The sequence below is a fragment of the Mytilus edulis genome, chromosome 9 (genome assembly GCF_963676685.1).
Source record: "Mytilus edulis chromosome 9, xbMytEdul2.2, whole genome shotgun sequence".
NCBI classification, from domain to species: Eukaryota; Metazoa; Mollusca; class Bivalvia; order Mytilida; family Mytilidae; genus Mytilus; species Mytilus edulis.
The window spans coordinates 35,880,885-35,907,303 of record NC_092352.1 but is presented as its reverse complement, the minus strand read 5'-3'; the positions used below and the strand labels follow the sequence as shown (position 1 = coordinate 35,907,303).

Below are 26,419 nucleotides of genomic sequence, written 5' to 3'. Positions count from 1 at the left end.
AACACTGATGGAAAAAGACTTCTCCATGGGTTTTACTACATAGATAATATGAGGATTATATGAATTTACAATGGAAAAAAAAACCTCTTCTTCTATATATATATATATATATATATCAGACAATAACATTAACAAACAAAGGGGTAACTTCCATGAGCATGATGAGGACATCATTACAAGAGAAAACACCAATAGCATTATATAAGAAAAACACATAACAAATCAATTACAAACAAAAAGCGCCGCGGCAAAGTTACTGAGAATTGTCGAAAATTACGCGCTTACCAAAGCGCTATCCAAGAATCCTGGGGAGAACACGGTACCAATCTTTAATATTCTCAAATAAGATATGGTTAAAATAATTGTAACTTGTATGCTTATGTACAAGATTGAATTTATGAGCATATTAACACATTTCATGATATAAACATTGAAATATAGATTGAATTTAGCCAAATGTCGGTTATGAAACCATAATACGAACAGTGTATAAATGAAAATATAGTTTCTAAAGCTTGAAGTAATATGGATTGTTCAATTCTAAATTTATCAATGGTAAATGTTTAAAAGAGCATATATTTTCTAAAACTTTGATTGCATAATTAACTTCCTACTTCTTAACAAAAGAGAATCTTATTTCAAAACTTACCAGGAGTCTTGGACCTGTAAATAAAAATCATTTTTAGTATAAAATACTTCATCATTTATGATGTTCATACATAACATGTCAGATTTAGTTTACATTCCAATAATTTTAAACATATTTGACAGAAAGAGTCTTTAAAGTATAGTCCTTGTTACCTCTAAGATCATTGTGGGGATCCAATCCCTTTTAGTCCTATCAATTACTGAACTGATACATTAGGCCGTTTTTATTTAATAAGTTGGTTTACGGACATCAGCCCAAAAAACTTCGGGTAGGAGGAGGGGAAAAAAATAAATTTAAACTAGATCTTTCCAGTTTTTGTTTTTTTACTTGGTTTACGGATATCAGCCACAAAAAAATAGGGTAGGAGGAAAAAAAAAAATTAATTTAAACTTGATTGAAAAGACTTATTTATAGTTCTGTAAAACTTGAAAAGCCTTTTGATAATACCTTTTATTCAGCATCTTTTGTAGGATTTGTGGAATTAATAAATGCGACAACAAAAACACATCACATAGAACAAGTCAATATTAAAAGACAAAGGCAAATCTAAGAGCATATTGCATGTCAACACCTATAAGGACAGAGCATATCAGACAGTATTTAAAAGTATAAACAGAAATTTACTGTCAGGAGCCTGTAATTCAGTGGTTTAATATTGTTTGTTGGTGTGTTACATATGTTAATTTTTTTTAGTACATTTTTTTACATTTAATTAGGCTGTTTGTTTTCTCACGTAAATTGTTTTACATTTGTCATTTTGGGGCCTTTTATAGCTTATGCGGTATGGGCTTTGCTCATTGAAGAAGGCTGTACAGTGATCTATAGTTATTAATTTCTGTGTCATTTGGTCTCTTTATGAAAAATCATCTCATTGGCAAACACACCACATCTTTTTTATATGTATCAACCCTATAAACATACATCTGACAGACAAAGATTTGTATTAAGTGAAATATGCAATTGATGAAAGCAGTATACATGTTTTTAATTATTAAAAACAAATGTAAATTGTTATTTTTTTCTTTTTTGCTTTATCCGGTGTTTCTTGAATTTCCCAGCATTTTATCATAAGGTACTTGGTATTAAAGTTGATAAGAACGTCCACCGGTGTAGTTTCAGGTGTAACGGTTCCATTGTCATTTATTTTGCCGTGGTCACTACTGCCGGCCCTTATTTCTTCAATCACAACATTAAAGTTTTCTAATTGTTCATTAATGACTTGACTTATGGTTTCATGACGAAGGCATTTCACAAATTTTTTGTCTGATAATATTGAATTGTTTAGGACGTCCACATCCAGATGGATGTACACTGGTTCATTCATAGTAAACAAACCATGCCCTGATATCATCTGGTTCCTAAACGGAAGTCAGGGTTTAAGGATGCGCAAACACGTGAACAGCTAACCAGTCACGTTTCCGGTGCACTGGTTCACGATTTTTTAATGCAGTAATAGGAACCAGAATTACGAAACGTAAACACAAAAATACCGTTTAAAATTTTCTTAGTAAATCGATAAATATGAGGTCGGCGGAAATAATTTTTAAGGGCAAATGTGTGTTTATTTTTATTTGAATTAGCGAAAATTCGGGTCGGCGGATCCGTAAACCAACTTATTTAATAAAAACGGCCTTAGGGACTCCTAATGACGGTCTATACCAATTTTTAAAAGTACCAGTTTTTAGAGGAAAAAGAGTTTCACAAATTTCTTTTTAAGCCCACAGCAAATTGTCCTGATAACAGTTAAAATAAACAGCTGCGCCATGAGCGCACGATATGCCCGACGTGTGGAAGTTTTATGCAATAATCATAAATCAGTGATATTGTTTGCCTCAAATAACAGCCGAAATTCGGCCTTTTCCCCTAGAGAAAATTCCCAATTACTAAAAAAAATGGCTTAAAATTACTCCCAAAAAGGTCTACATTTTCCCCAAACAGTGATGGCATTGGTAGTAATGTTTGTAAATATCGTATTCATGTTATTATTTTGATATTATAAAGCACTTTTGAGATCCAGTTTTCTGATCAGAATCATCATGGTGTTTGTAACACATGTGGTTTTCAATGCATTAAGTACCATCATTGCTTCTGTTTCTTTCCCCTCTCCGAAAAGTACCTTCCAGGTTGAAAATGTCTGACAATCAAAATATACATGAAAAAACAGTGCAAAAAAGACAGCAAAGGTCAGCAAAAAATCGGAGATGTGTTTAGAATAATATTTCCCAATTTCAATAAAAAATATGCATTTTTCCCAATAAAAAACGGTAGAGGTAGTTTTGAAAAAAGACAACAATATCACTGTAAATAGTTTGAGAAAGTTTTAAGCAATAACCATTTATTGTTTTTGAGAAAAGTATACAGATCTTAAGATTAATATAACAAAGAAGTGTGTACAGTTTCAAGCAATAATCATAAATTGTTTTTGAGATACGGCACGACATGTGAACCCCCCCCCCCCCCCCCACCCCAGGGCTTCCAAAACGGTCATATATTCCGGTCATTTGTATAATGTCCGGTAAAAGTACGGCTGGGCAAAGCATGAAACGGTCATATACTTTTTAGTTTGAGTCTTTTTCAGTCATTTTTACGTAATTCACGATCTTTTTGACCCAACCTTTTGCCTTTAACATCAACACATTTCCGGTCATAAATGTGACATGATGATTAATTACTATCAAAACAACACCTACTTCAATACTTTCTAATTTTAATCAAGGCTTATTAGTAGTTGGACAGCTGAAATCTACCTGTTCAGGTGACAGGTGAACTATGTTCAGTACCGGACATCGTATAAATTGATTGGTTTATTCACAATTATTTTTTACATTTCAGCGGTTTGAATCTAATTGATTTAGTCCAAAACATTAAAATTATTAGAAATTAGTTTTATCAACATGATTTGATAACAAATTTAAAAAGGTTTTAAATAAAAAATCGTCAGAACAACGTCGTATGAACTAGAACACGTGTGCGCATGTGCACAGGTGGGAAATTTAATAATGTATCCTACATTTCTTTAAAAATGCTAAAATTATCATTGATACCTGTATCTAACGTTCAATTCAAGTATTTTGTTGAAGAAATAACGTGGAAAGAGCTTCTTCTCTCAGTCGTGCTTTGTAAAACGTACACGGATTTTACGTATCCGTTTATGGTCCATGTTTTACCATTGTCAAGTCAACATCCGGTTGAAAACGAAAGTAGTTTTTGACAATGTCAATTTGCACAAATAAAAAGTTTAAGGCAGACATCACTAAAATAAAATGAATCAAACCAAAAAGTATACAGATCTTAAGCAATAAGCATAAATTGTTTTAGAGATACGGCGCCACATGTAAAAAAAAAAACCTCCCCTTTTTTTACAAAATACTCACTAACTCAAAAATAAAATTTTGAGTCATCACCAAAAAGTATACAGATCTTTAGATTAATATAACAAAGAATTGTGTAAAATTTTAAGCAATAATCATAGATCGTTTATGAGATTCAGCACGACATGTAAAAAAAACCTCCCCCTTTTTTACAAAATACTCAATAACTCAAAAATGAAATTTTGAATCATCACAAAAAAGTATACAGATCTTTAGATTAATATAACTAAGAAGTGTGTAAAGTTTCAAGCAATAATCAAGAATCGTTTTTGAGATATGGTGCGACATGTGAAAAAACCACCCCTGTTTTAGTTACAAAGTGCCGTAACTCAAAAAGTTTAAATCTTATTTTCACCAAAAAGTATACAGATCGTTAAACCATCATAAAAAACAACTATATTAAGTTTCATAAAATTTAGATAAGTCATTCTCAAGTTACGGTGCGACATGTTTACGCCAGACAGATGGACAGACATTTGTATACCATAAATTATACGTCCGGGCATACTATTTAACTTTACTCTTTTTTTCTTATATTACTTACACTGTCCTTCTATTGCTGTTGGTGTTGTAACACAGGCGACGTCTGAATGTAAGTCGCTGAGTCATCTGGAAAATAATACACAAAATGTTTATAAAATAATACACCTTATCGCTATTTGTCCGCCATTGCTGGAAATCACACAGGTTCCCGTAAAATTTTGACGTCATAAAACAAAATGTCTGACGCCACAATGGAAAAGTGATTGTTGTTGACGTCAAAAGTTCAAGCGGACGGGTCAGCCGGGAATAGCGATAAGGTGTATTAAGATAAACTACAGGTTCAGCCTTTCAGGCTTCACACAATCTGTTTGGACTATACATGGCTGGTCATGCTCACAATATTTGACGTGAAATGCTAAAATTATACATGTAATTCACTGTTTAGTATTTGGACATTATAATTTTGAGAGTTTGGACTTTTTGTAAACATGGTAAACCTGTCAAGTGTCGTTGCTTTAGGAAAATCTAATCAGAAATTATGTTCGGTTTACCATGATTCGCACGAAACTAGAACTTGATATTTGAATAGTTAATGTAGCATTTACAACTGTGTTTGTAAACAATTTTGGGAGTTAGACATTGCATACATATAGAACCTCTCGGAAAATGAATCAATTTACTATCATAAATCGGTAATTATGTGCTAAATCTTGCAATGACAAGCTTTATGGAACTACAGTTTTATTTCTGACAATGAAAACAAAGTCAGATGGACTAAAATGATTGAAGAATCGAAGGGATTTATGTATGAAATTAACTTGCTGTATCGCACCTTGGGAAATTTGTGTGAAAGGACGGAAGCGGAAGTAAAATGTTAAGAGCCGGAATGGTTGCGGACTGAATATGGCTTCATTGATTGAAACCTATGAACAACAATATGCCACATTAACAGCAGAAATAACGCATAATATAAACAATATTTCAAGCACAAGAGGAGGTATTTAGGGAACAAACAATAGGAGACTAAATTCAATTCAATATTGTTGATTTTCCTTGAACAGTCCTCAAAATGAACACCTGGCAGTACTACTGCTACTGCTATATAAAAAAAAGGGCCCCACTGACTGCCTTAAAGGGGCCCCGCTTCAGTCATGCTTGAGAGATTCTCTATATAATCAACCAAGTTTTTCCCCAAAAAGGGGAAAGGGGGGTGCTGGCCAGGTACAAGTCAAACCGGCACCTGGTTAAAGTCAATTCGACATCCAATACACCTTTTCGCTATTTGTCCGCCATTCTTCTCTTCTTCTTCCAGTTAAGCGGCCGCAATCAACTGTCTGATTATTCAGCCATTGCTGGATATCACACAGGTTCCCAGAAAATGTTGACGTCATAAAACTAAATATCTGACACCAGAATGGAAAAGTGATTGTTGTTGACGTCAAAAGTTCAAGCGGCCGGGTCAGCCGGGATTAGCGATAAGGTGTATTATATTTTATATAGTAATAAGTATCTGGGACTATTATACTAATGGGACTGGAAACTGATTGATCTGTGAGATTTCTTTGCCCCAATAACGGATTATTGATTTTTTGTTTTGAATGACAGCTTATCGTGTTACGTAGTAAATTAGCATTTGGTACATATTTAAAATAGATTTCTGCAAATAAGTCAGCATATATATATATAGAAAAACAGTTTAAATTGGTGGATTTGAAATAAAGAATAATTATTGAATCAATTAGTTTAAATGCAAAAAATAAATATTGTTTACAAAAAAATATTAGACTGTAGTCAAAATATTAGTGTTGAAAATAAACCAGATATTGTAGAAATGCCTGCACTTTACTTGACCACTAAGAAAACAACGTGTCAAAGGTTAACAGATCATAAATAATCCTGATGAAAACAATAAATGTGCAATAAAAACAAATGTTGACAATTTCAATTCCTAATCAATTCATACAAATACAAATACAAATATTTTATTGGCACAAACACAATTACAATAATTGGCAAAGGCCCATATTTCAGTGCATTACAACAATGAAAACAGCATACTAGTAGTTATATATGTTATAATTAAGAAGCTAAAATCTCGTTTCTATACACCAGACATTTATATATATAAGAACTAGTCACTTTCAGGACTTTTAAAGAATTACTATTAATGCAACTATTAATATTTAGGTGATTTTCACTACAACATGTAGGAAGTATATTTAATATAATATTTTTAAAGTTAATTCTGTAGTTGGAAAAAAATTCACATTTCAGTAAAAAGTGATTTTCATCTTCTACCTCACCTGATTTTAATACATACATTACAAACTCGTTCATCGGTGGGTAAACTTAAATATCACCCTTTTTCAATAACAAGATTGTGTGCACTCAATCTTATTTTACACAGAGATGACCTTTCTAATCTATTACTTAGAACATCAACATATGGACTACACTGATTTGGATTATGAAATTGTTGGTAAAATTTTAGTTTTGATGAATCATGAATTTTGGATGATTGATCCTGTGTGCACTGATCAATCACTCCTTGTTTAATACTTGGTAGATATTGTTTAATAGAAAAGTTTCCCCAGCTAGGTTTGAAAATCCTAAAAGTTCATATAACAAAAGTTACCCTCAGGTCTCGTGAAAATAAAGCCACATTGTTTTGAACTTTTGTATAAAACTTTGTGTTTAAACCAAAATTCCAATATGGCCGTGCATGCTTTTGTAGATCTAATTATGGAACCAAGTGTACATATTTTCACGAAGTCATATGCTTAATGCTACCTGAAGACTATAACTAAACAAAATTAACCCTGATCATAATAAAATATTGCACACATAAAAAGGAGTAAGCAATTTTATAGGAACTGTAAAAATTATTTGAGCTGTGCATGTGGCTTCCGGTTGTAATGAGAAAGAGATTTTTTTTCCACTTTTCACTTTTGAAAGTGACAATAAAAATATGCAAATCCAAACTATAACCTATAAATATGATTTTACAACAAACCGAACTTGCATATCTCTTTTCAATCAAAAGTTATAAGAAATTTAATGAATCATATACTTTTTTCCACATCGTCCCCACGCCATTTTCATCCTGAAAATTTCAATCTTCATATGTTATTTTTTACACTTAAGGCGGGATTTGGTGATAAATAACAACTGTCAAAGATCGAGATAACTTTTATCAATATAGTAATCATGTTTTTCTAAAGGATTATCATTTCTAATAACTTTGAAATAAAATAACAAATTACCGAAATTATAAGATCAAGGCACGCTGTCACTGTCAAAACAATATGGCGTATCGATAAATAGCGCAGGTAAAATCTCTTTTTAACGATGTGATGTAGATTATTACATTGATTGGTGTAACGGTTTCCAGTCCTGTTAGTATAATAGTCTAGTAAGTATATATAAATTATTCTAATAATGTATAAATAATCATAGGCGGATCCAGCCCCCCCCCCCCCCCCCCCCCAACCCTTTTGTGGGAAAAATGTGGTTGATTATATAGGGAATCACTGAAGCATGACTGGAACGGGCCCCCCCTTAGGTCAACAAGAGGGCCCCCCTTATGAAAAGTTCTGGATCCGCCACTGATTATTTTGGGGGTTTTCTTTTCAATTAATTGTTACAAGTATTTGTCTAGTAACTATACAAATCCTTTTTGATTTAGAACTTGTGTAACGTGTACACCGGGTAAGCGTGTCTGTTTCTATTTTAGAATGAGTCCGTTACCAGTTTGATACTGGATCCAAAATTGCTCTATTTACAAAACATATAACAAATAATCTTTATTCAAATATTAACGTCAATGAACCAAAATATGTACAACTGCTCTTTGCAATCTTTAATAAACTATCTATAAACTATTCTACTTAAAGTATCTATATACAACTGGTACAAATTTGTACTCTTACAAATTTGTCCTTGGGTCAGGAACAAACTTGTCCTCCTGGTACAATAATGTACCCTACAAGTTTACACACTTGTCTTTGTTCCTCTTGTACAATTATGTACTTTACAAGGTGGTCACACAGACTCACACTTGTCCTATACGGTACAATACGGTTCCGCTTGTAAATATACAAATCCGTATTTATAACAGGCACCGACCTGTTCTTTATTACTCTTAGTAATAATATTTAAATATATACGAGCGAGCGATCTCGAATATCACCGTACCGTGGTCTTATGTCTCTGAAGACTTTATGACAATCGACCCTGAGCTAAGATTCTCTCCAGCTTATATACCCCAATGGGAGCTGTACCATTCTTGAAGGAGGGGTATTCTACCAAAGTGTCTCGATACTCGTATCTGAGTTTCCTAAGGAACACCCCTTTACATTGAACCTGACCCAAAGTTAACCCGCGAAACATCTTACTCTTTTCTATGTTTATTAAAGTATTATACAAATATATACAATAAGGCTTCTGTTGAACTGTAACCAATATAAACAATTTAAACATAGATACAAAATCATCACATAACCCACGCCTCAAAAAGACATGCGTCCCGCATGTCGAAAACTATCTTTAACATGTTTCAAACGGATAAAACATAGACATACTATATACACATACTTCAAATAAATGTACAAAATCTATTTAACAACATAATCTGCCATCCAAGCTGGTTTTCGCCTTGGACGGCGCCCTTCATCACTAATTTCCTGAGTTTCTTCAACAGGCAACGTTGACTCATGAACAGCAATGTCTTGAACATAAGGAGTTTCTATAGGGTCGTTTTCAGCTGTATCATTTCCAGTGTCTAAGGGAACAAAAGTGTTATTATCCGATTCTGTCCTTAATGTCTGTTTGTTCTTTTTCTTAAGTCTGTCGACATGTATGACTTGTGGTTTCCCTCTGTATCCACAGTCAACTTTATTTGTAAGGTCACCATATTTGTCGAGAATTTTGAAAGGACCTTTCCAGAAACTAGTCAATTTTGAAGACATCCCAGGTTTCTTAACTGGGAAATAAACATACACCTCTTCATCTTTTCTGAAATTTTGGTATGACAATTTGAGGTCGTGATAGTGTTTCTGTCTTCGCATTTGCCCTTTTATTTTACCTCTGACAAAACTGTGGGAGATTTCTAACTTTTCCTTAAGCTCCCAAGCCCACTTATGTGCAGGAATATCTTTAACTGATGGTGGCATTTCATACATGATGTCTAAAGGGGTTGATAGTTCCCTACCTAACATGAGACTATTTGGCGTTTGTCCAGTCGTCTCGTGCTCGGATGCCCTATATGCCATCATGACGAAAGGAATGTATTCATCCCAGTCTTTCTGGTTCTGTTCCACAAATGAACTTAACATTGTTGCAAGAGTCTTATTAAACCTTTCCACCATACCATCAGATTTTGGATGATATGGAGTGGTACGTGTTTTCTTAATGTTTAGAATACAACACATCTCTTGAAACAACAAGCTTTCAAATTGCCTGCCTTGATCTGAGTGTATCCAATGAGGAACACCAAATCTTACTATAACTTCTTCAACTATTATCTTAGCCACAGTTTTGGCTTCCATATTTGGCATGGCAAAAGACTCCGTCCACTTTGTGTAGTAGTCAGAAACTACCAAGATATATTTATTACCACTCTCTGTTTCTGGCAACTCACCAAGGATATCTGTAGCTATCCTTTCCATTGGCCCATTAGCTTCAACTAAAGCCATTGGAGCTCTTTTGGACTTTTGTGGACTTTTTCGCTTTGCACATTTGTCACATCCGTTTATGTAAGTCCTGACGTCATTTTGTAATCCAGGCCAATAATAAGATTGTCTAATTTTTGCCAAAGTTTTATGGATACCCAAATGAGCAGAACATTTATCATCATGGGAAAATTGTAAAACCTTTTTGCGTTCTGATAAAGGAATGATAGCCTGCATTTTAACAATTTTGGTTGCAGGGTCTTCGAACCGTCTGTAGATAAGTCCGTCTCTTAACTCTAAATTGTTCCATTGATTCCAAAGTGATCTCAAGAAAAATCCCTTATCAAAAATATCTTTGTAATCCGGACGTTCGTCTGTTTCTACCCATTTTGTCACTATTTTCAAGTCATGATCATTTTTCTGAATTTCTTTTAGAGACAAATCATGATGTTTACTGTCATCATCTTTGTCATTACTATCATCAAAACGGGTGATAGCATTAACAGTGTCATATTGGTCTTTAGTCTCGGTCTCTTTTTCTAAACCGGAATAATAACCGCATTGTTTACAAGGAATGCGACTAAGTGCGTCTGCATTCCTATGTTGCACTCCTGGCCGATGTTGAATTTGCATCTCAAATGATCCTAATGTCTCTATCCATCTAGCTATCTGTCCTTCTGGGTTCTTAAAGTTAAGTAACCACTTTAATGATCCGTGATCAGTTCTAACCGTGAATTTTCTACCGTAGAGATATGGTTTAAAATGTTTAACAAAACAAACCACAGCAAGCAATTCCTTGCGTGTCACACAGTACTTTCGTTCTGATTTTGAAAGTGTACGACTAGCATAAGCCACAACATGTTCAAGCCCTTCATCAGATTTCTGAGTTAAGACAGCTCCGACTGCCAAATTGCTTGCATCAGTATCCAAAATGAATTCTTTGTTAAAATCGGGATATGCAAGAACTGGTGCGTTTATTAACTTGCCTTTTAATTGATCAAAAGCCTCTTGGCAACCTGAAGTCCAAACAAACTTAGTTTCTTTCTCTGTAATTTTGTGTAACGGTTTAGCAATGTGGGCAAAGTTTTTGATAAATTTCCTATAGTACCCACAAAGTCCTAAAAAGGAACGAACTTCAGTTATATTTGTAGGGGTGGACCACTCTTTTACAGCCTTAATCTTGTCAGGGTCGGTTGATATTCCTTCCTCAGAGACAATATGTCCTAAGAAACGAACCTTGGTGGTACACAAGGTGCACTTCTTCGCCTTCAGCTTTAAACCAGCCGATTTAAGCCTAGCAAAAACGTCTCTTAAATTATCAAGCATACCATCTAGTGTTTTTCCAAAAACGATTATATCGTCAATGTAAACCAGACATGTTTCCCACTGTAAACCAGCTAGTATGGTTTCCATCAATCGCTCAAATGTTTGTGCAGCGCAACACAACCCAAACGGCATGACCCGAAATTGAAATAAACCCCTTCGCGTTGCAAAAGCGGTTTTGTGTTTGTCATTCTCGGCCAGCTCAACCTGCCAATATCCTGAACAACAGTCCAGAGTACTGTACCATTTATTTCCTGCTAAATGATCTAACGAATCGTCAATCCTTGGTAAAGGATACGCGTCTTTATTAAGGGTCACACTATTTAAGCGTCTATAATCTACGCAAAAGCGATAACTGTCGTCCTTTTTCTTAACTAATGCTATCCCTGCCGCCCAGGGACTGTGGGATGGTTCAATAATCCCTTTTTGTAAAATTTTGTCAAGGTTGTCATTTACTACCTTGTTCAAATGATAAGGTGTACGACGAGGTGGTTCTTTAAATGGCCTTGCATTTCCCGTATTGATTTCGTGTTTTACGAGATTGGTCCTTCCCAAGTCAACATCAGAAGAAGCAAACAAGTTCTGATTTTCTATCAACAAAGATTTTACTTTTTGTTTGTCTTTCGAAGTCAATTCATCTGATGTCCTGTCTAACAGATTTTGTAAATCTGGTCTAAGTCCGTCATGTTTCTGTTCATTAGAACTAATATTACTATCTAGTACTTGTTCAACACCAGACATTTGGGCTATAGTTGTACCAGGATAGATTGTCTTAGGATCTAGTTCTGTGTTCATTAATCTAACAGGGACTTTTTCGCCTGACCTTACCAACGTTCTAGCAGTCAAAATGTAGTCTTTCCCTGCATGCTCATTTGCCTCTAACAAAGCATTGTCAGCAGGTAATTTCTGACCTTCTGCTAAGCAAACCGTGCCATTAATGACTATTTCTGACCTTGGCGGTATAACAACCGCTTCTGAAGCCACCACTCGGTAACAGCCTATTGATCCCTGAAAACACAAATCTACCCTAAAATCCCCAATACAAAAGTGTCCATTCTTAACATCAATTAAACAATTATGTCTTTTCATGAAATCCAAACCAAGTATACCGTCAACTTGCAGATCAGTCACAACAGCTTCAGATTGCAACATATTTGGACCGAAGTGCAGATTGAACCTGCCTTTTCCTCGAAGCTCTAGCTTAGTGCCACATACTGACCTAACACTTGTCTTTACTTCACTCAGATATGATTTATCTAATGGAGTCAACATATCGTATAACTTGGAAGATACCAATGTCAAAGTTGCTCCTGTATCAACCACAAACTTGGCTTCAATGTCTCCTACATTTAGTTTGACATACATACCAGCATCTTCAGATGCTGTTGTAACCGCACCTTCATTTGTCTTACGGTTATTTTGTTTCCTAGTTTTCATTTATGTTTTGACAGTTCCATCCCCCTTATTACCATTATAATTGTTCCGATTTCTTCGGGGTAGGCGACAGTCCCTTGCTAAATGACCAAATTTGCCACAATTATAACAACCCTTATTTGTCCTCTTACTTTGGGTATATCTCGTTTTAGAATTATAAGACCCCTCATTTGTACCACTAGATTTTAATTTTGCCATTTCAGTCGTAAGAGTACTTAGACTTTTCTCCATTGTTTGCATCCATGATGCAATGTCTTTCGTTGTAGAGTCACTTCTTGTACTCTGTTCTTCCCTACCTAACTCGTCATCGTTCATAGTTTGCCGTAAATAACCTCGTCCCTCTCTCACTTTATTCTCAGCTTTATTGTAAGCCTCTAGTTCAACGGCAAGTCTCACGGCATCATTTAAACCTTTCGGTCGCGATTGTTTTATTCTCAGTCGCATTTCCGAATCAACGAGCGCGTCAATAAACTGCTCTTTCCCGAGAGTTTCTCGTACGTCCAATGGGGCAGTAGGATATGCCAAATTGGACAATCTCCGAATTGACTGGCCTAATTCGGGAAGAGATTCGCTGGCTTTTTGACGTCTTTCTTTAAACTGAACTCTGTATAACTCAGTTTGACTAGAAGGCGCGAATCGCTCTTCAAGTGCGCTGACTAGATCGGAAAAGTTTTGTCTTTTCTCACTTGGTAAATCTCCAAGTACAGCCTGTGCTTGTCCCATTAACGATACCGCCAAATATAACCCTTTTTGGTTTTCTGACCAATTATTTACAAGTGCACACATTTCAAAATGGGACAAATAGTCCGTCCATGATGTGCTACCGTTATATTGACATGGTTTAATTTTCACACCAGAATTATCTGTGTTACCAGTATGTCGGTACTTTGATTTGTCAGTTTTGTCTTTTTCCCTAATGTAACTATTATCTATGGGTAAAGGCAAAGTGTCCCCTTCCTTTAAATCAATTTGGGAAAATTTAACAGTTTTGTGCATATTCGGGTTGTTGAATGTTGGTAAATCAACTTTTTCATTATCTCCCTTCCTTGACAATGAGGACCCTCTTGATCCCAGACCCGAATCATTTCTTTTTATAAAAGTATCTTTTGGACGAACACCCTGATCTTTAGGTGTAGACGAAACAAAACTGTTTCTATACCTTGTCTCTTCCATACCTTCAATTTGTTTTGTCAATTCGTCGTCAAAAGACATTTTTGTACTTTAATTTGCGATATAACTATGCATTCACAGTATAATAATATCAACACAATGTCATAAATGTACAACGTAATAAATGTCAATCAAAATTTTGCCTGTACCACTATCGATCGTTAATCCCTAATGTAAATAATAATCGTAATTTAACCGTGGGAAATTTAAAACATTAACAGGACAATTTTGATCTGTGCAAAAGTGAACAGTTTGAACAAAAATGATCTGTGCAAAAGTGAACAGTAAATTCTCACAAGACAGTTTGGAAATAAGTTTATTAGATGATCAAATTTGGATATATAATCTTTCACTATGGATTTAAAAATGAACAATTTGGATCCCAACGCTAGCCACCAAATTATGTAACGTGTACACCGGGTAAGCGTGTCTGTTTCTATTTTAGAATGAGTCCGTTACCAGTTTGATACTGGATCCAAAATTGCTCTATTTACAAAACATATAACAAATAATCTTTATTCAAATATTAACGTCAATGAACCAAAATATGTACAACTGCTCTTTGCAATCTTTAATAAACTATCTATAAACTATTCTACTTAAAGTATCTATATACAACTGGTACAAATTTGTACTCTTACAAATTTGTCCTTGGGTCAGGAACAAACTTGTCCTCCTGGTACAATAATGTACCCTACAAGTTTACACACTTGTCTTTGTTCCTCTTGTACAATTATGTACTTTACAAGGTGGTCACACAGACTCACACTTGTCCTATACGGTACAATACGGTTCCGCTTGTAAATATACAAATCCGTATTTATAACAGGCACCGACCTGTTCTTTATTACTCTTAGTAATAATATTTAAATATATACGAGCGAGCGATCTCGAATATCACCGTACCGTGGTCTTATGTCTCTGAAGACTTTATGACAATCGACCCTGAGCTAAGATTCTCTCCAGCTTATATACCCCAATGGGAGCTGTACCATTCTTGAAGGAGGGGTATTCTACCAAAGTGTCTCGATACTCGTATCTGAGTTTCCTAAGGAACACCCCTTTACATTGAACCTGACCCAAAGTTAACCCGCGAAACATCTTACTCTTTTCTATGTTTATTAAAGTATTATACAAATATATACAATAAGGCTTCTGTTGAACTGTAACCAATATAAACAATTTAAACATAGATACAAAATCATCACACTTGTATCAATAACATATTTGATTAAGACACAGACACCTCCTTCTACGATTCACATGTGGAAAAGAAAGAGGAGCTAATCAGACTCCCTCTTTTAAGGATTAATATGTACCCTTGAATTTGGCAATTTGGTGTTTAATAGATGGAGGATTATTGCATGCAGTGCTAGCAATGATTTCCTTAAAATAAGTTTATAAATGAAGATATTGGTTAAAACAAATGAGTACAACATTTACAAGGGGAAAGGATGTGGATTTTCTATTGAATTTCCATATGTTTAGTATTGAATCAATACAAAGTAATCATCAACCAGTTGATGTTTTTCTGTATATAAAGAAGAAGAATAATCCTTCAGTGTCAAGATTATATTATCCTATTTAGTGTTCAATAATATTAACATAATTTTTAAAAGTTAAAAGAATTTTAACTTCATTTATATCATGTATAAAATCTTTTATCATGCATCTTGCACTTTTGAAAAGAAGTATTTTAGAAGAAGAAATTACTGCAATTAAATCCCCATAGTCACTGGCTGGTTATATATTTCAGCTATCTACTCGAGTTGTAATAGTGAGTACACACAGACACTCCTAACATTCTTTAGATCATATTCATACTCATGCCTGTCTGCCTGTGTCAAGCAATTTGTTAATACTAAAATAAAATTTGATATTAAGCGATTGTTTTTTTTCAACATCCAGTACATTGTAGATATTTAAAATATTTCATGCATGGATTTTATTTCATACACTCACAAACTGTTCAATGTACTGAATTATGTGTGTGCGTTTGCTAGCTTGTCCATTCTTTCAAAATAATCATTAAAAAATACACATGTATTGCAGAAAATCATCCTTGGCATGTATATGTGAATTTTCAAAATGTATTTGTTCTGGTTATCCACTACTAACATCAATGACTGTGGTTTTTCCACACCCATTTTTGACATTATGCTTGTGGATATAATTGAATAAAACATACATATCCCTTTCAATAGCTGAAAAGAAAGCTTCCAAAAACTGCTGTAAATTGAAGAACTTTGTAAAAAAATGTTTTTTTGTTTTAAGTTACATCTACAGATATGCTTATTTTTTGTGATCAAGTCAGTTTGCTTACTCACAGTATTTACAGAGCTTTGATTAGTTTTTGGTAAAGAGTAGAACAGAAGGTACTAAACAAATCTTACACAGCAATTGAAAATGAAAGATTCTGATTTTAGTCATATTTCATGTATTTAATTACTTGTCGTTTTAATTGATAACAATTAAAAAAAATCAAAGTTAAAGGAATGAATGCGTGTGAAACAATAAAATATTAAAAAATGTGGTATGATTGCCAAAGAATGAGACAATAATCCACCAGAGTTCAAATGAAGTAGATGCACCTTTGTTATACATACACGATACATGAGATATTGATTGTGACAGTAATGATGCCCTATAAACATGATTAAAACAAACAGAAGTTCAAATATTTTAGAAATGTTTTTGTTTGGAAATGCTAAGTAACCTCTTTGTTTTGACTTTACAATGTAGTAAGCACAATTATTTATGAATATGGTTGTATTTTCTGTATGAAACTTAGTACATGTAGTAAAATATTTTTCTTTTTTTTTTACAGCAGAAAAACAGAAATATGTCAGACAGGTTGAAAAGTTGTTCGATGAAGCTAAGGAATTGGTAGGTATTATTTTGGGCCTTCTTATATACTTTAAGAAGCTATGACCCAAAGGAATTATTAGAATGCTTTTACCATCCAGAATTATTAATCTAGAACATACAACCTTGTGCTAATTATCATATTTTGTAGTTGTCAAAAACACTGACCCAAAACCTGAATTATTTTTTCAGTCATAAAAAAAGCCATAATTTTCCAAATTCTTTGGAAAAATGTATTTAAGGTTCCACTAAAGTCAAAATATAGGACACTTCATAAACATCTAAACTTTGCCTGTATTATTCAACCTATAATGAATAAAGTCATAAACTATGAAAACATATGTTCATTTAAACATACTTTACATATACACACAGTGTAAATTGTAAATAAACTTGAAATTGTTATGTTGTGGCCAAACCGGTTCTTGGAGTAAACACTAAATTTTCAAAAAAATCTGCAGGCCTGCAAGACGACTTAATTTGCTTAAAATTGGTATGGATGAATACTGTAACATGTAATGCAGGGCAAGCTAATGCTGATTTGTCACATACATATGTTTTAATGGCATATTTGTCCAATTTCTGTATTGTACCTTCCATATTCGTTCACTTAGATACATGAAATTAACTGAAACTCGAAAATCAATACATTTTATAAAAAATCAACAATGGCTTGCCCTGCATTACATGTAATAGTATTCGTCCATACCAATTTTAAGCAAATTAAGTCGTCTTGCAGGCTTGCAAATTTTTTTGAAAATTTAGTGTTCACCCCAAGAACCGGTTTGGCCACAACATAACAATTTCAAGTTTATTTACAATTTACACAGTGTGTATATGTAAAGTATGTTTTAATGAACATAAGTTTTCATAGTTTATGACTTTATTCATTATAGGTTGAAAAATACAGGCAAAGTTTAGATGTTTATGAAGTGTCCTATATTTTGACTTTAGTGGAACCTTAATAGAAGGTTGAAGAAGAGTTGTTATAACCTTCAAACAAATTTCAAGGATGGTATACAGGAATCACCTGTATGCATAGATTGCCAAAATCATGAAATCAAATATCCAAGTTTTCCTCAAGCCAGGAAAATTGATACCCACGAAAATAAATGAATCCACAGTATCATAAGTTTCCAGAGTAAAGTCACTGTAAAAAATATTGTATTTGTGATTATCTTTTTCAACTATAAGCTCTGAATTGTCTTACAAACTAATGCTGTGATTTGTGATTGTGCTTTAGTTGGAACAGATGGATCTGGAAGTGAAAGACTTAACAACAGATAGACAAAAGTACAGAACTAGAGTCAAAAGTTACCAAGTGGAACTTACCAAACTAGAAACTGATGTGGTATGTAGCTATTAAATCATAAAGAAAGAATATGTGTGTTTGGCCTAACCCTACCTGCTTAGAAAAAAAACCCAACATTCAACACTTCAATTTCTCTTTGACGAAAAAAAAAATATGCCTACCTACCTACCATCTGTCGTTACCTTTAAGTAGGCTTTGAGCAAACCAAATATTTCAAGTGTGGCCATATGAACCAATCATTTCTTCTTTTTATATTTTTAATTAGTTACAGGCTCTTAGAAATTATATATTTATGGGGGTTAATTAGGGTCAGCAAGGGTAAAAATCAACTACATTTCAAGATCTTTGTACACTTTCAACCGTTCTTATCAATTTTTATCATCTTTTAACAAGATATTTCTGTAAATAGTATTTAGATTGGGTTTGGTTTAAAGATTTTTTTTTCTTTTTTCGTATGAATAGTTTTGCTTGATTTCATTTATAGCATTTTTTATATCCAATTTGTTTCTAGCTTCCAAGTTAACCTTTCCACTTGTATAAAACATTGTTTTTTTAATTATTTTTCAGAGAAGAGCTAAGTTGGGTATAGATAGCAGTAGGGATGAATTATTAGGTGATGACACACATGACTCAGAGGATCAGGTTTGTTAATATAAATAACCTTTTATAGCTGACTATGGGCTTTGCTCATTGTTGAATGCCATACAGTGACCTATAGTTGATAATTTTGGAGTCATTTGGTCGATTGTGGAGAATTGTCTTATAGGCAATCATGCCACATATTTTAACATGGTTCATATTTGTAATGAAATTGCACCATTTGTTTAATATAAATTGTATTGTATCTTTATTACTGTTCAGTTGTTGCATTAAGATCTAATAATTACATTTCCTATATTATATGTACCGTATTTATTCTATTTAAAGCCCCCCTTCTAATTAACGCCCCCTACTGAAAATCGTGCGTTCAGAACTTTTGACTTCTAATAAACGCCCCCATTTTGTAGTTAAAAAAATAAAATTGAAACTTACCCATTACAGAGGGGGATAGGATGGGTCCTGACCCCGAAATCCTGAGGTCCCGAATTTAAATAAAGTAAATCCCGAAATCAGAAAAGAAGAATTCCCGGATCCCGAAATCCCGAGCTTAAAAACACCCGATCCCAGAGTCCCGATAAAGGTCCTATCCCCCCTCATTACAATATTGCTAAGACATCAACCCGGTCACTCAGAAACATGAAACGAAAAAACAATAATGCCCATGTTTTAATCCACTCCGATAATCCAACACAGTGTGAACAAGTTCCAAAAATAAATCTGTCAGTTACACAGTAAGCTGTTGAAATTATGTTCCATTGATGTGCAGGCTTGTTCATTCGAAAATTTTAACAAATTATTAGATGAGGTCACATTACCGATAAACGCTATTTATAGATTATGGAGACAATAAGAAACATGTGTATGTTACTATAGTCTGTTTCAACAAAATTCAGGTAAAGGTCAATATGAAGTAAGGTACGAAATTCGTTTCTCTAATTGACGCCCCCCTTTCGGAAATTGTCTTCGCCCCCGGGGCGTTTATTAGAATAAATACGGTATGTAATTTGAAGTAGATTTCAAAAGCTTCATTTTCTTAGCCAATAATAAGCCGTAATTCCTTTTTCTCTATAAGAATTCTTTGTTTAAATACAATATAATATTATCTTACCAGAGAAGAAGATTGCTAGATAACACAGAAATGTTAGACAGAGCTACAAGAAGAATAGAACATGGCTATAAAGTTACTCTAGAAACAGGTTTGTTTTTGTCAGTAAACTGACAATACGATATGAAGATTTTACCCAAATCAATTTAATGGATCCTTGGTGCAGTGTAACAATTTATATTGTCTGTATTATAATATAAAATAAATTTATCAACCTTTTGGTATTCAGGTTAATGGCAAAGGGTCAAAGTAAATATTTTAGCAAAATTTTATGAAAATTAAACGAGCCATAAAACCAACTAGATATTGACTGAAAATGAGTACATAGTTTCTTCTGAATATGATTTTTTCATAAACAAGTTTTTTACTAGGATAAAGCACACTTTTCAGATGTGGATCCTGGATTATGAAAAAGGAGTGGCTAACCAAGGAATAGTTCCGATGTAAAAAGTCTAAGAAATAGACATATTTGTAGCTGCATAACACTTCCTGGTTTTGCCTCTGTTTATTACATTAACATTGAAAATCATGAATGTGTGCAGTTATAACAGTCAGAAAGAATAACAAAAATCAAAAATAAGAAAATGCTTAGGTAAATGAATTTTTAAGAGATTTTGTAATGTGGAATGACATTATTTTTTAGAACAAATTGGTGCACAGGTTATAGAAGATCTTTCTAATCAGAGGGAGAGTATACAGAGATCAAGGAGTAGGGTAAGAATGGAGATATTTGGCAAATGATAATTTTAAATGTATTCAACTGTTGTAGTAAACCTAACAGATTTTTTCAATAGTAAACTATAACGATTTTGTAAATCATAAAATTGAGAAAGGAAATGAGGAAGGGTCAAAGAGACAACAACCATTGAAATGAAAAAAAGACATTACTTGTGGTTGTGAAAGCTTAAAAAAGTTTTTGGGTCAGAATTAACAATTTCTTTAATTTGTTGGTTTATGGATTTTAATTTGAAGGTCTGTTTGAAAATAAATTATATCCTACAAGAAATAAATATGTAAAGAAATACTGCGTACTTCAGACATTAACTTTTATCATGTTTATACAATATTTGTGTTCTACTTCAATTATGTTCTTGGTTGTTTAAATATACAATTCATGTCATGGTCATGAAAGTTCATAATAATGGTACCCGTATGTGCATTTACAAATGGGAAAGTCATTTCAAGTTGATAAAAAAATTCACAAATATGCTTTATGTTACTTTTTATCAATTTTTATGAATCACAGTGTATGATTGGACTGCAGCCAGGAAAGCATGTGAAAAACAGTTGCAAACACTCTGCACAAAAAATAGATCTTAATCACTTACTAGTGATTAGTCCAATGTGCAAGACCGGGCCATTGCTTTTGTCTTCTTTGCCAAGTAGCCCCACTTTTGATAAAATTACATAAAAATAAATCATTATAGCCTGTGAACAAATTCGAATTTGTAAGTTGAATGGTAAGGATAATTTGTTTTTGATAATATAATTTACTTTTTTGTTTATCTTTCAGTTAGGTGAAATGAATGCAAACTTAGGTAAAAGTTCACGACTTCTCTCAGGCATGATGAAAAGGTAAGTCATGAAATACATAAATCACACATCAGAAAATATGTTACATTATGATTAAAACTACATACGATACAAAGATTCTTAGAGAAGATGCTTCATACAAAGAATAAGAACAATAAGTGAAACACATATCAGAAAAACCTTTTAAGAGGAAACACCGAACAAAAGCGTTACATTATGGCATAACAGAATTATTTTGTTCGTTTTCTTGTTATTGGAAAACTTACTATGTATGTTTTCTATTTCTGATTGTCATTTATTCTTATACATGTATACTGTAATATTTTAACATCATTTATTCAGTATTTTTTACAACAGAAAACTGTTAAATATGAGTTTAGGATTCCTGTTTTATTAGCCATTCAAATTGCATTTCAATAATAAGAAAAATATTTTAAGAGTTCATTTCCAGTGATGGAGATTATCATGAAATTTAAACACACAAAAAATCCAAATATACAGTTAAAATTATCTTTTGTTTTATAATAAATTCCAATTTATTTTCTAACCAAGTGACATTTTTTTGTAGAATTATACAGAACAGAATTCTCTTGCTTGGTATTGGTCTTATATTACTTATTGTCATAGTGGTAGCAATATATTTTATGGTCAGAGACAATTCCTGACAGGAACAAGTCAAAAACTGTATTATCAAATTTTACAAGATGAAAGTCACTACATCTTTGTTCAAAACATATGGGAAACTTAATTTAGTAATAGTAGATTGTTATTAAGGTTTTAACCATTCATTTACATGTAATGCATTATACATGTAATTGGATGGCTAGTGTTTTGATAAGAAATACTTAGAAAATGGATTCTTTAGATTTCCAATTGATTTCAGGAACTACTTCATGTGCATTTGTTTCTTTAATCTGAAAAAATGTATGCATAACACTACTGGGTGTACCCCCATCAACTTTATTTAACTGTGTCTTGCTATTTGATTGATGAAGCAGTACTCAAAGATTTCCTTTTAGCCCATCATTGCATTTCATTATTTAACAGTATCAAGCAACTTGATTGATACATTGTTTTATTTCTTGTTGCCTTTTCTTTAAAAGTAATTTTTAGACAGACATAGGTAGGACCTTTTTATCCTATATTTATTTTACCATTCAAAGTCATTTAAAAAGAAATCTCTGAGTCCAATAATTCACAGTGATGTCATATAAAAATGAACATGTAATTGAAATATAAATGAAAATGTGACATCAACAATAACATATAGGACTGAATGCCATGTTGTTCTTTTGAATGTCTGTTAAAATATCAATTAAGTATATAAGAAAGACTCAGAAACATATAAATTCCACTAGATTTCATCAGTGTCATAACTTTATTCTTTTGAGTAAAAACTTTCGAAACAATCACCTCTTTATAAATTTAGTCATTGAATCAATTACTGGAAAAGTATTTTTATTCATGGGGTACCAGTTTTCGTGGTTTTCGTGGATGACTTTATCCACAAATTTAAGTGTCCAACAAAATAAAACAACCATTGTCCAAATCAAGACATAGAAAGATCCTCATCGGTAGGTTTGACTACTGGTATGATCTAGAGAATATATTGAATAACGCCAAATCTGAGAAAACTTTAATAGCAGTCACAGAACTACAACCGCATGCAGGATTATACCCATTTAATCTTTATTAACCTAAACTGTACAACTTTTAATTTTTAAATTCTCTAAAAAAATATTTTTGATCTCCCGTATTGATATGCTAGTAAGATAAAGTGTTTATTTTATATCCTCATAGTTCTCGTACATATGGGAAATTATACTTTCATGCTGGGCTTGATTTTGATAAGAATTATTTAACAATTCAAGATACTTTAATAGCATTTGTTTATTTTTACTGTTTCTTTAGGTGACATGTTTATGGCCTTATTAACACCTTTGATGGTCTTAATCTGTTGATCACTTTATCATGGGTTAATTAGTGTTATCACTACAATTTACATGGCTTAATGTTTACTTTGTAATTTCCTCAATACATACTATTTGTAACCTTCGTTTCTAAAGGCTTCAATTTTGAAAAAAAAATTCAGAAAACTAAAATCCACGAATGTAAAAACCAACGAACATGTAAATATTGCTCAAACCCCGAAAAATTCATATCCACGAATTAAATTACTTTCACAGTAATCAAAACAAAGTTTGACTATTATTTATTTCACCCTAAAAAAACTAGGACAGTTTAGCAAATATGTATTCAGGGCATTGACACAGGTATTCTATAATTCTATAAGTCTATAATTATTTTACAGATACCTTTGATGGGTCACACTTTCATATATATCCCAACTTCACAAGTCCCAACATTGTATTGTCATATTGACAAATATTTTCAAATATTATTCAGAAATGTATGTCAATATACTAGTCAGCAGCAGATATTCATTAAATGATCACATTGTTATGACCAATTTAAAAAGATTTGTGAAATTCATTACAATTGTATATTGAGGTCAAATCATCAAAGTTTGCTAATATGTAAGATGCAATATAATTACAGGTCAAAAATATGTATTTTTAAAATTTTTTATATGTGTATATTGTGATTTAAGTTTTATTGTAGTATGGAATACATTTGTGTTCAAGTTAAATTTCAGAGTTGAAAAGAAATTTTGTTTCCAGTTTTTTATGCCCCCACCTATGATAGTAGAGGGCCATTATGTTTTCTGGTCTGTGCGTTCGTCCCTCCATCTGTTTGTCTGTCCATCTGTTCGTCTGTCTGTTCCGCTTCAGGTTAAAGTTTTTGGTCAAGGTAGTTTTTGATGAAGCTGAAGTCCAATTAACTTGAAACTTAGTACACATGTTCCTTATGATATGATCTTTCTTATTTTAAAGCCAAATAAGACTTTTGACCCCAATTTCACGGTCCACTGAACATAGAAAACGTTCTAACATCAATAAGACGGAGTTGTTCAATGGGTATAAACCCTATATAATGTTCATACATCAATGCGAGTGTCAGGTTAAAGTTTTTGGTCAAGTTAGTTTTTGATGAAGTTGATGTTCAATCAACTTGAAACTTAGTACACATGTTCCATATGGTATGATCTTTCTAATTTTAATGCCAAATTAGATTATTTCCCCAATTGAACGGTCCATTGAACATGGAAAATGATAGTGCGAGTGGGGCATCCGAGTACTTTGGACACATTCTTGTTTACAATATTGTTTCATTTTCATTATGTCAAGAGTACATACAGAGAGCTGTGATCCAATCATTGTTTTGAGTTACATTAATATGATATCTCATCTTCGCTAGCCAAGGGTTACGATCAACTACCGTTCTCTTCACCCTCGGCAGACTGAGATAAAATTTCGGAGACCCTAGGTAAGGATTTTTATTGGTTGCAGTAGAAAATCGCTGCATCCAATCAAAAAGCGCCTAAAATGATCACCTGTAAATTAGAAAGTGTTTGTAAACAATTGCCACATGTTTATTGTGCAACAAGTCTTAACATCACTAAACTACGACTATATTTAGTGACAACTTGAATGTTTTTAATTAATTAATAGAAGTTCCTGTGTATGTTTCATGCACAAATGCATGAATGTTGACATATATTTTTGTTTCTGGCTTAACCAAGATTGTAGAATCTAGACGCTACCGTGTTTTTACCTTCAAATTGAAGAGTTCAAGTGCTACCATTGGTCAAGAATAATGTATTCGTGACTTTAATCTTCCTATAGATGGCGCAACATTGATATCACAAATGTTAGCTCAATCTGCCAAGGGTGAAGAGAATGGGAGTGGATCGTAACCCTTAGCTAGCGAAGATGATGATATCTATATACATCTGTGTCTTGAGTCCTATTTTACTTGCTTTGACAGAATGATAAAAAAAAATTACATGTATTATATTATAGTATGGTATCAAAAAAGATAAAAATTGTCATCATACCAAGATTTTAATGTGAGTAGAAGAATAAGAAACAAGAATTCTAGCATTGTGAAAATAAATTAAAAATTTAATTGTATCTGGTATTTTAAATTTGCTCAGACCTTTCAAATGAAACAAGATTAATGTTTTATTTTGATATTTTATGACATTTCATTGACTTTTGACTGGACACCAGTTTGACCAGACTTTGAATTACAAGACAAATAAGGAACTCTGGTTTGTTTATTAAAATATTAGCTTAATTTTTTTTACACTGACATTTGAATGAATGGTTGTTATTAACGGCTTGATATAGATTCTACTACCATTCCATGTTAGTTATAATATTACAGGGAGAAAATAGCTAAAATGTTATAACTTTATTATCCATTGTTGATAAATATCGTTATAATTAATGGGGGTAATATTATAAAACTGTATCTGAAGATTACATTATAAACTTCATATTTTATGTACTTCGTTAATAGATTTGGAAGAATTCCACGCAACGCTTATTTATTGAAACAAATTTATCAAAAAATCTTACATTTTCAAATTTAATAATAAAGCAGTTAAAATAATTGGAAAGATAACTCTTTATTGGTTACTTAAATGTTCATTTTGAACTTCATGAGTGTGAAATAAGTGTTTAAAAATGAATAATTGATCCACATGAACACATTAGATTTGTGATGTAAATGTACATGTAGTATTTTCAATTGTAATGAAGATTTCAGTGATAGTATTGGATTTATCAAAGTAGAAATATATGTTAGTCTTTGTGAAAGTTTGTTTGCCACAGATCACCATGTATGTGTATATTTTTATGTATTTATTGTTAATTCGTTCTGAATTAAATGAATATTTTTAATGTCAAATGTGATATTTTATTTGCAATGAAATGTTGTTTATTGTTGTATTGCCATATTTGAAAAAAGTTAACATTGTAATAAAAAAGAAACTCAAAA

The 26,419-nt window shown here is 32.7% G+C and overlaps 2 protein-coding genes across 4 annotated transcripts in view; one reads left to right on the top strand and one right to left on the bottom strand.

The window, feature by feature from the left end:
• Nucleotides 1-5,366, bottom strand: part of LOC139489668 (large ribosomal subunit protein eL34-like) — a 12,641-nt gene extending 7,275 nt beyond the window's left edge. Inside the window, exons 1-3 of one of the 2 annotated variants that reach the window (XM_071276320.1) lie at nt 5,336-5,366; nt 4,565-4,629; nt 650-663 (exon numbers count right to left, since the gene is read on the bottom strand). In XM_071276320.1, the coding sequence (XP_071132421.1) occupies nt 650-663; nt 4,565-4,629 (79 nt within the window). In that variant the 5' untranslated portion in view covers nt 5,336-5,366. Of the gene's footprint in view, nt 1-649; nt 664-4,564; nt 4,630-5,183; nt 5,208-5,335 lie in introns of those variants that run through there. The other variant, XM_071276319.1, reaches the window with a different exon arrangement.
• On the top strand, nt 5,354-26,419 carry LOC139489667 (vesicle transport through interaction with t-SNAREs homolog 1A-like). 2 transcript variants are annotated; one of them, XM_071276317.1, is made up of 9 exons: nt 5,354-5,500; nt 15,856-15,876; nt 16,927-16,985; nt 18,208-18,315; nt 18,844-18,918; nt 19,988-20,072; nt 20,625-20,695; nt 21,495-21,556; nt 22,083-26,419. In XM_071276317.1, exons 1-9 carry the CDS (start codon nt 5,407-5,409, stop codon nt 22,177-22,179), a joined length of 672 nt encoding a protein of 223 aa, XP_071132418.1. In that variant the 5' UTR covers nt 5,354-5,406; the 3' UTR covers nt 22,180-26,419. The 2 variants fall into 2 exon arrangements, with proteins under 2 accessions (XP_071132418.1, XP_071132419.1); XM_071276318.1 differs by lacking the exon at nt 15,856-15,876 and having other exon boundaries at nt 5,360-5,500.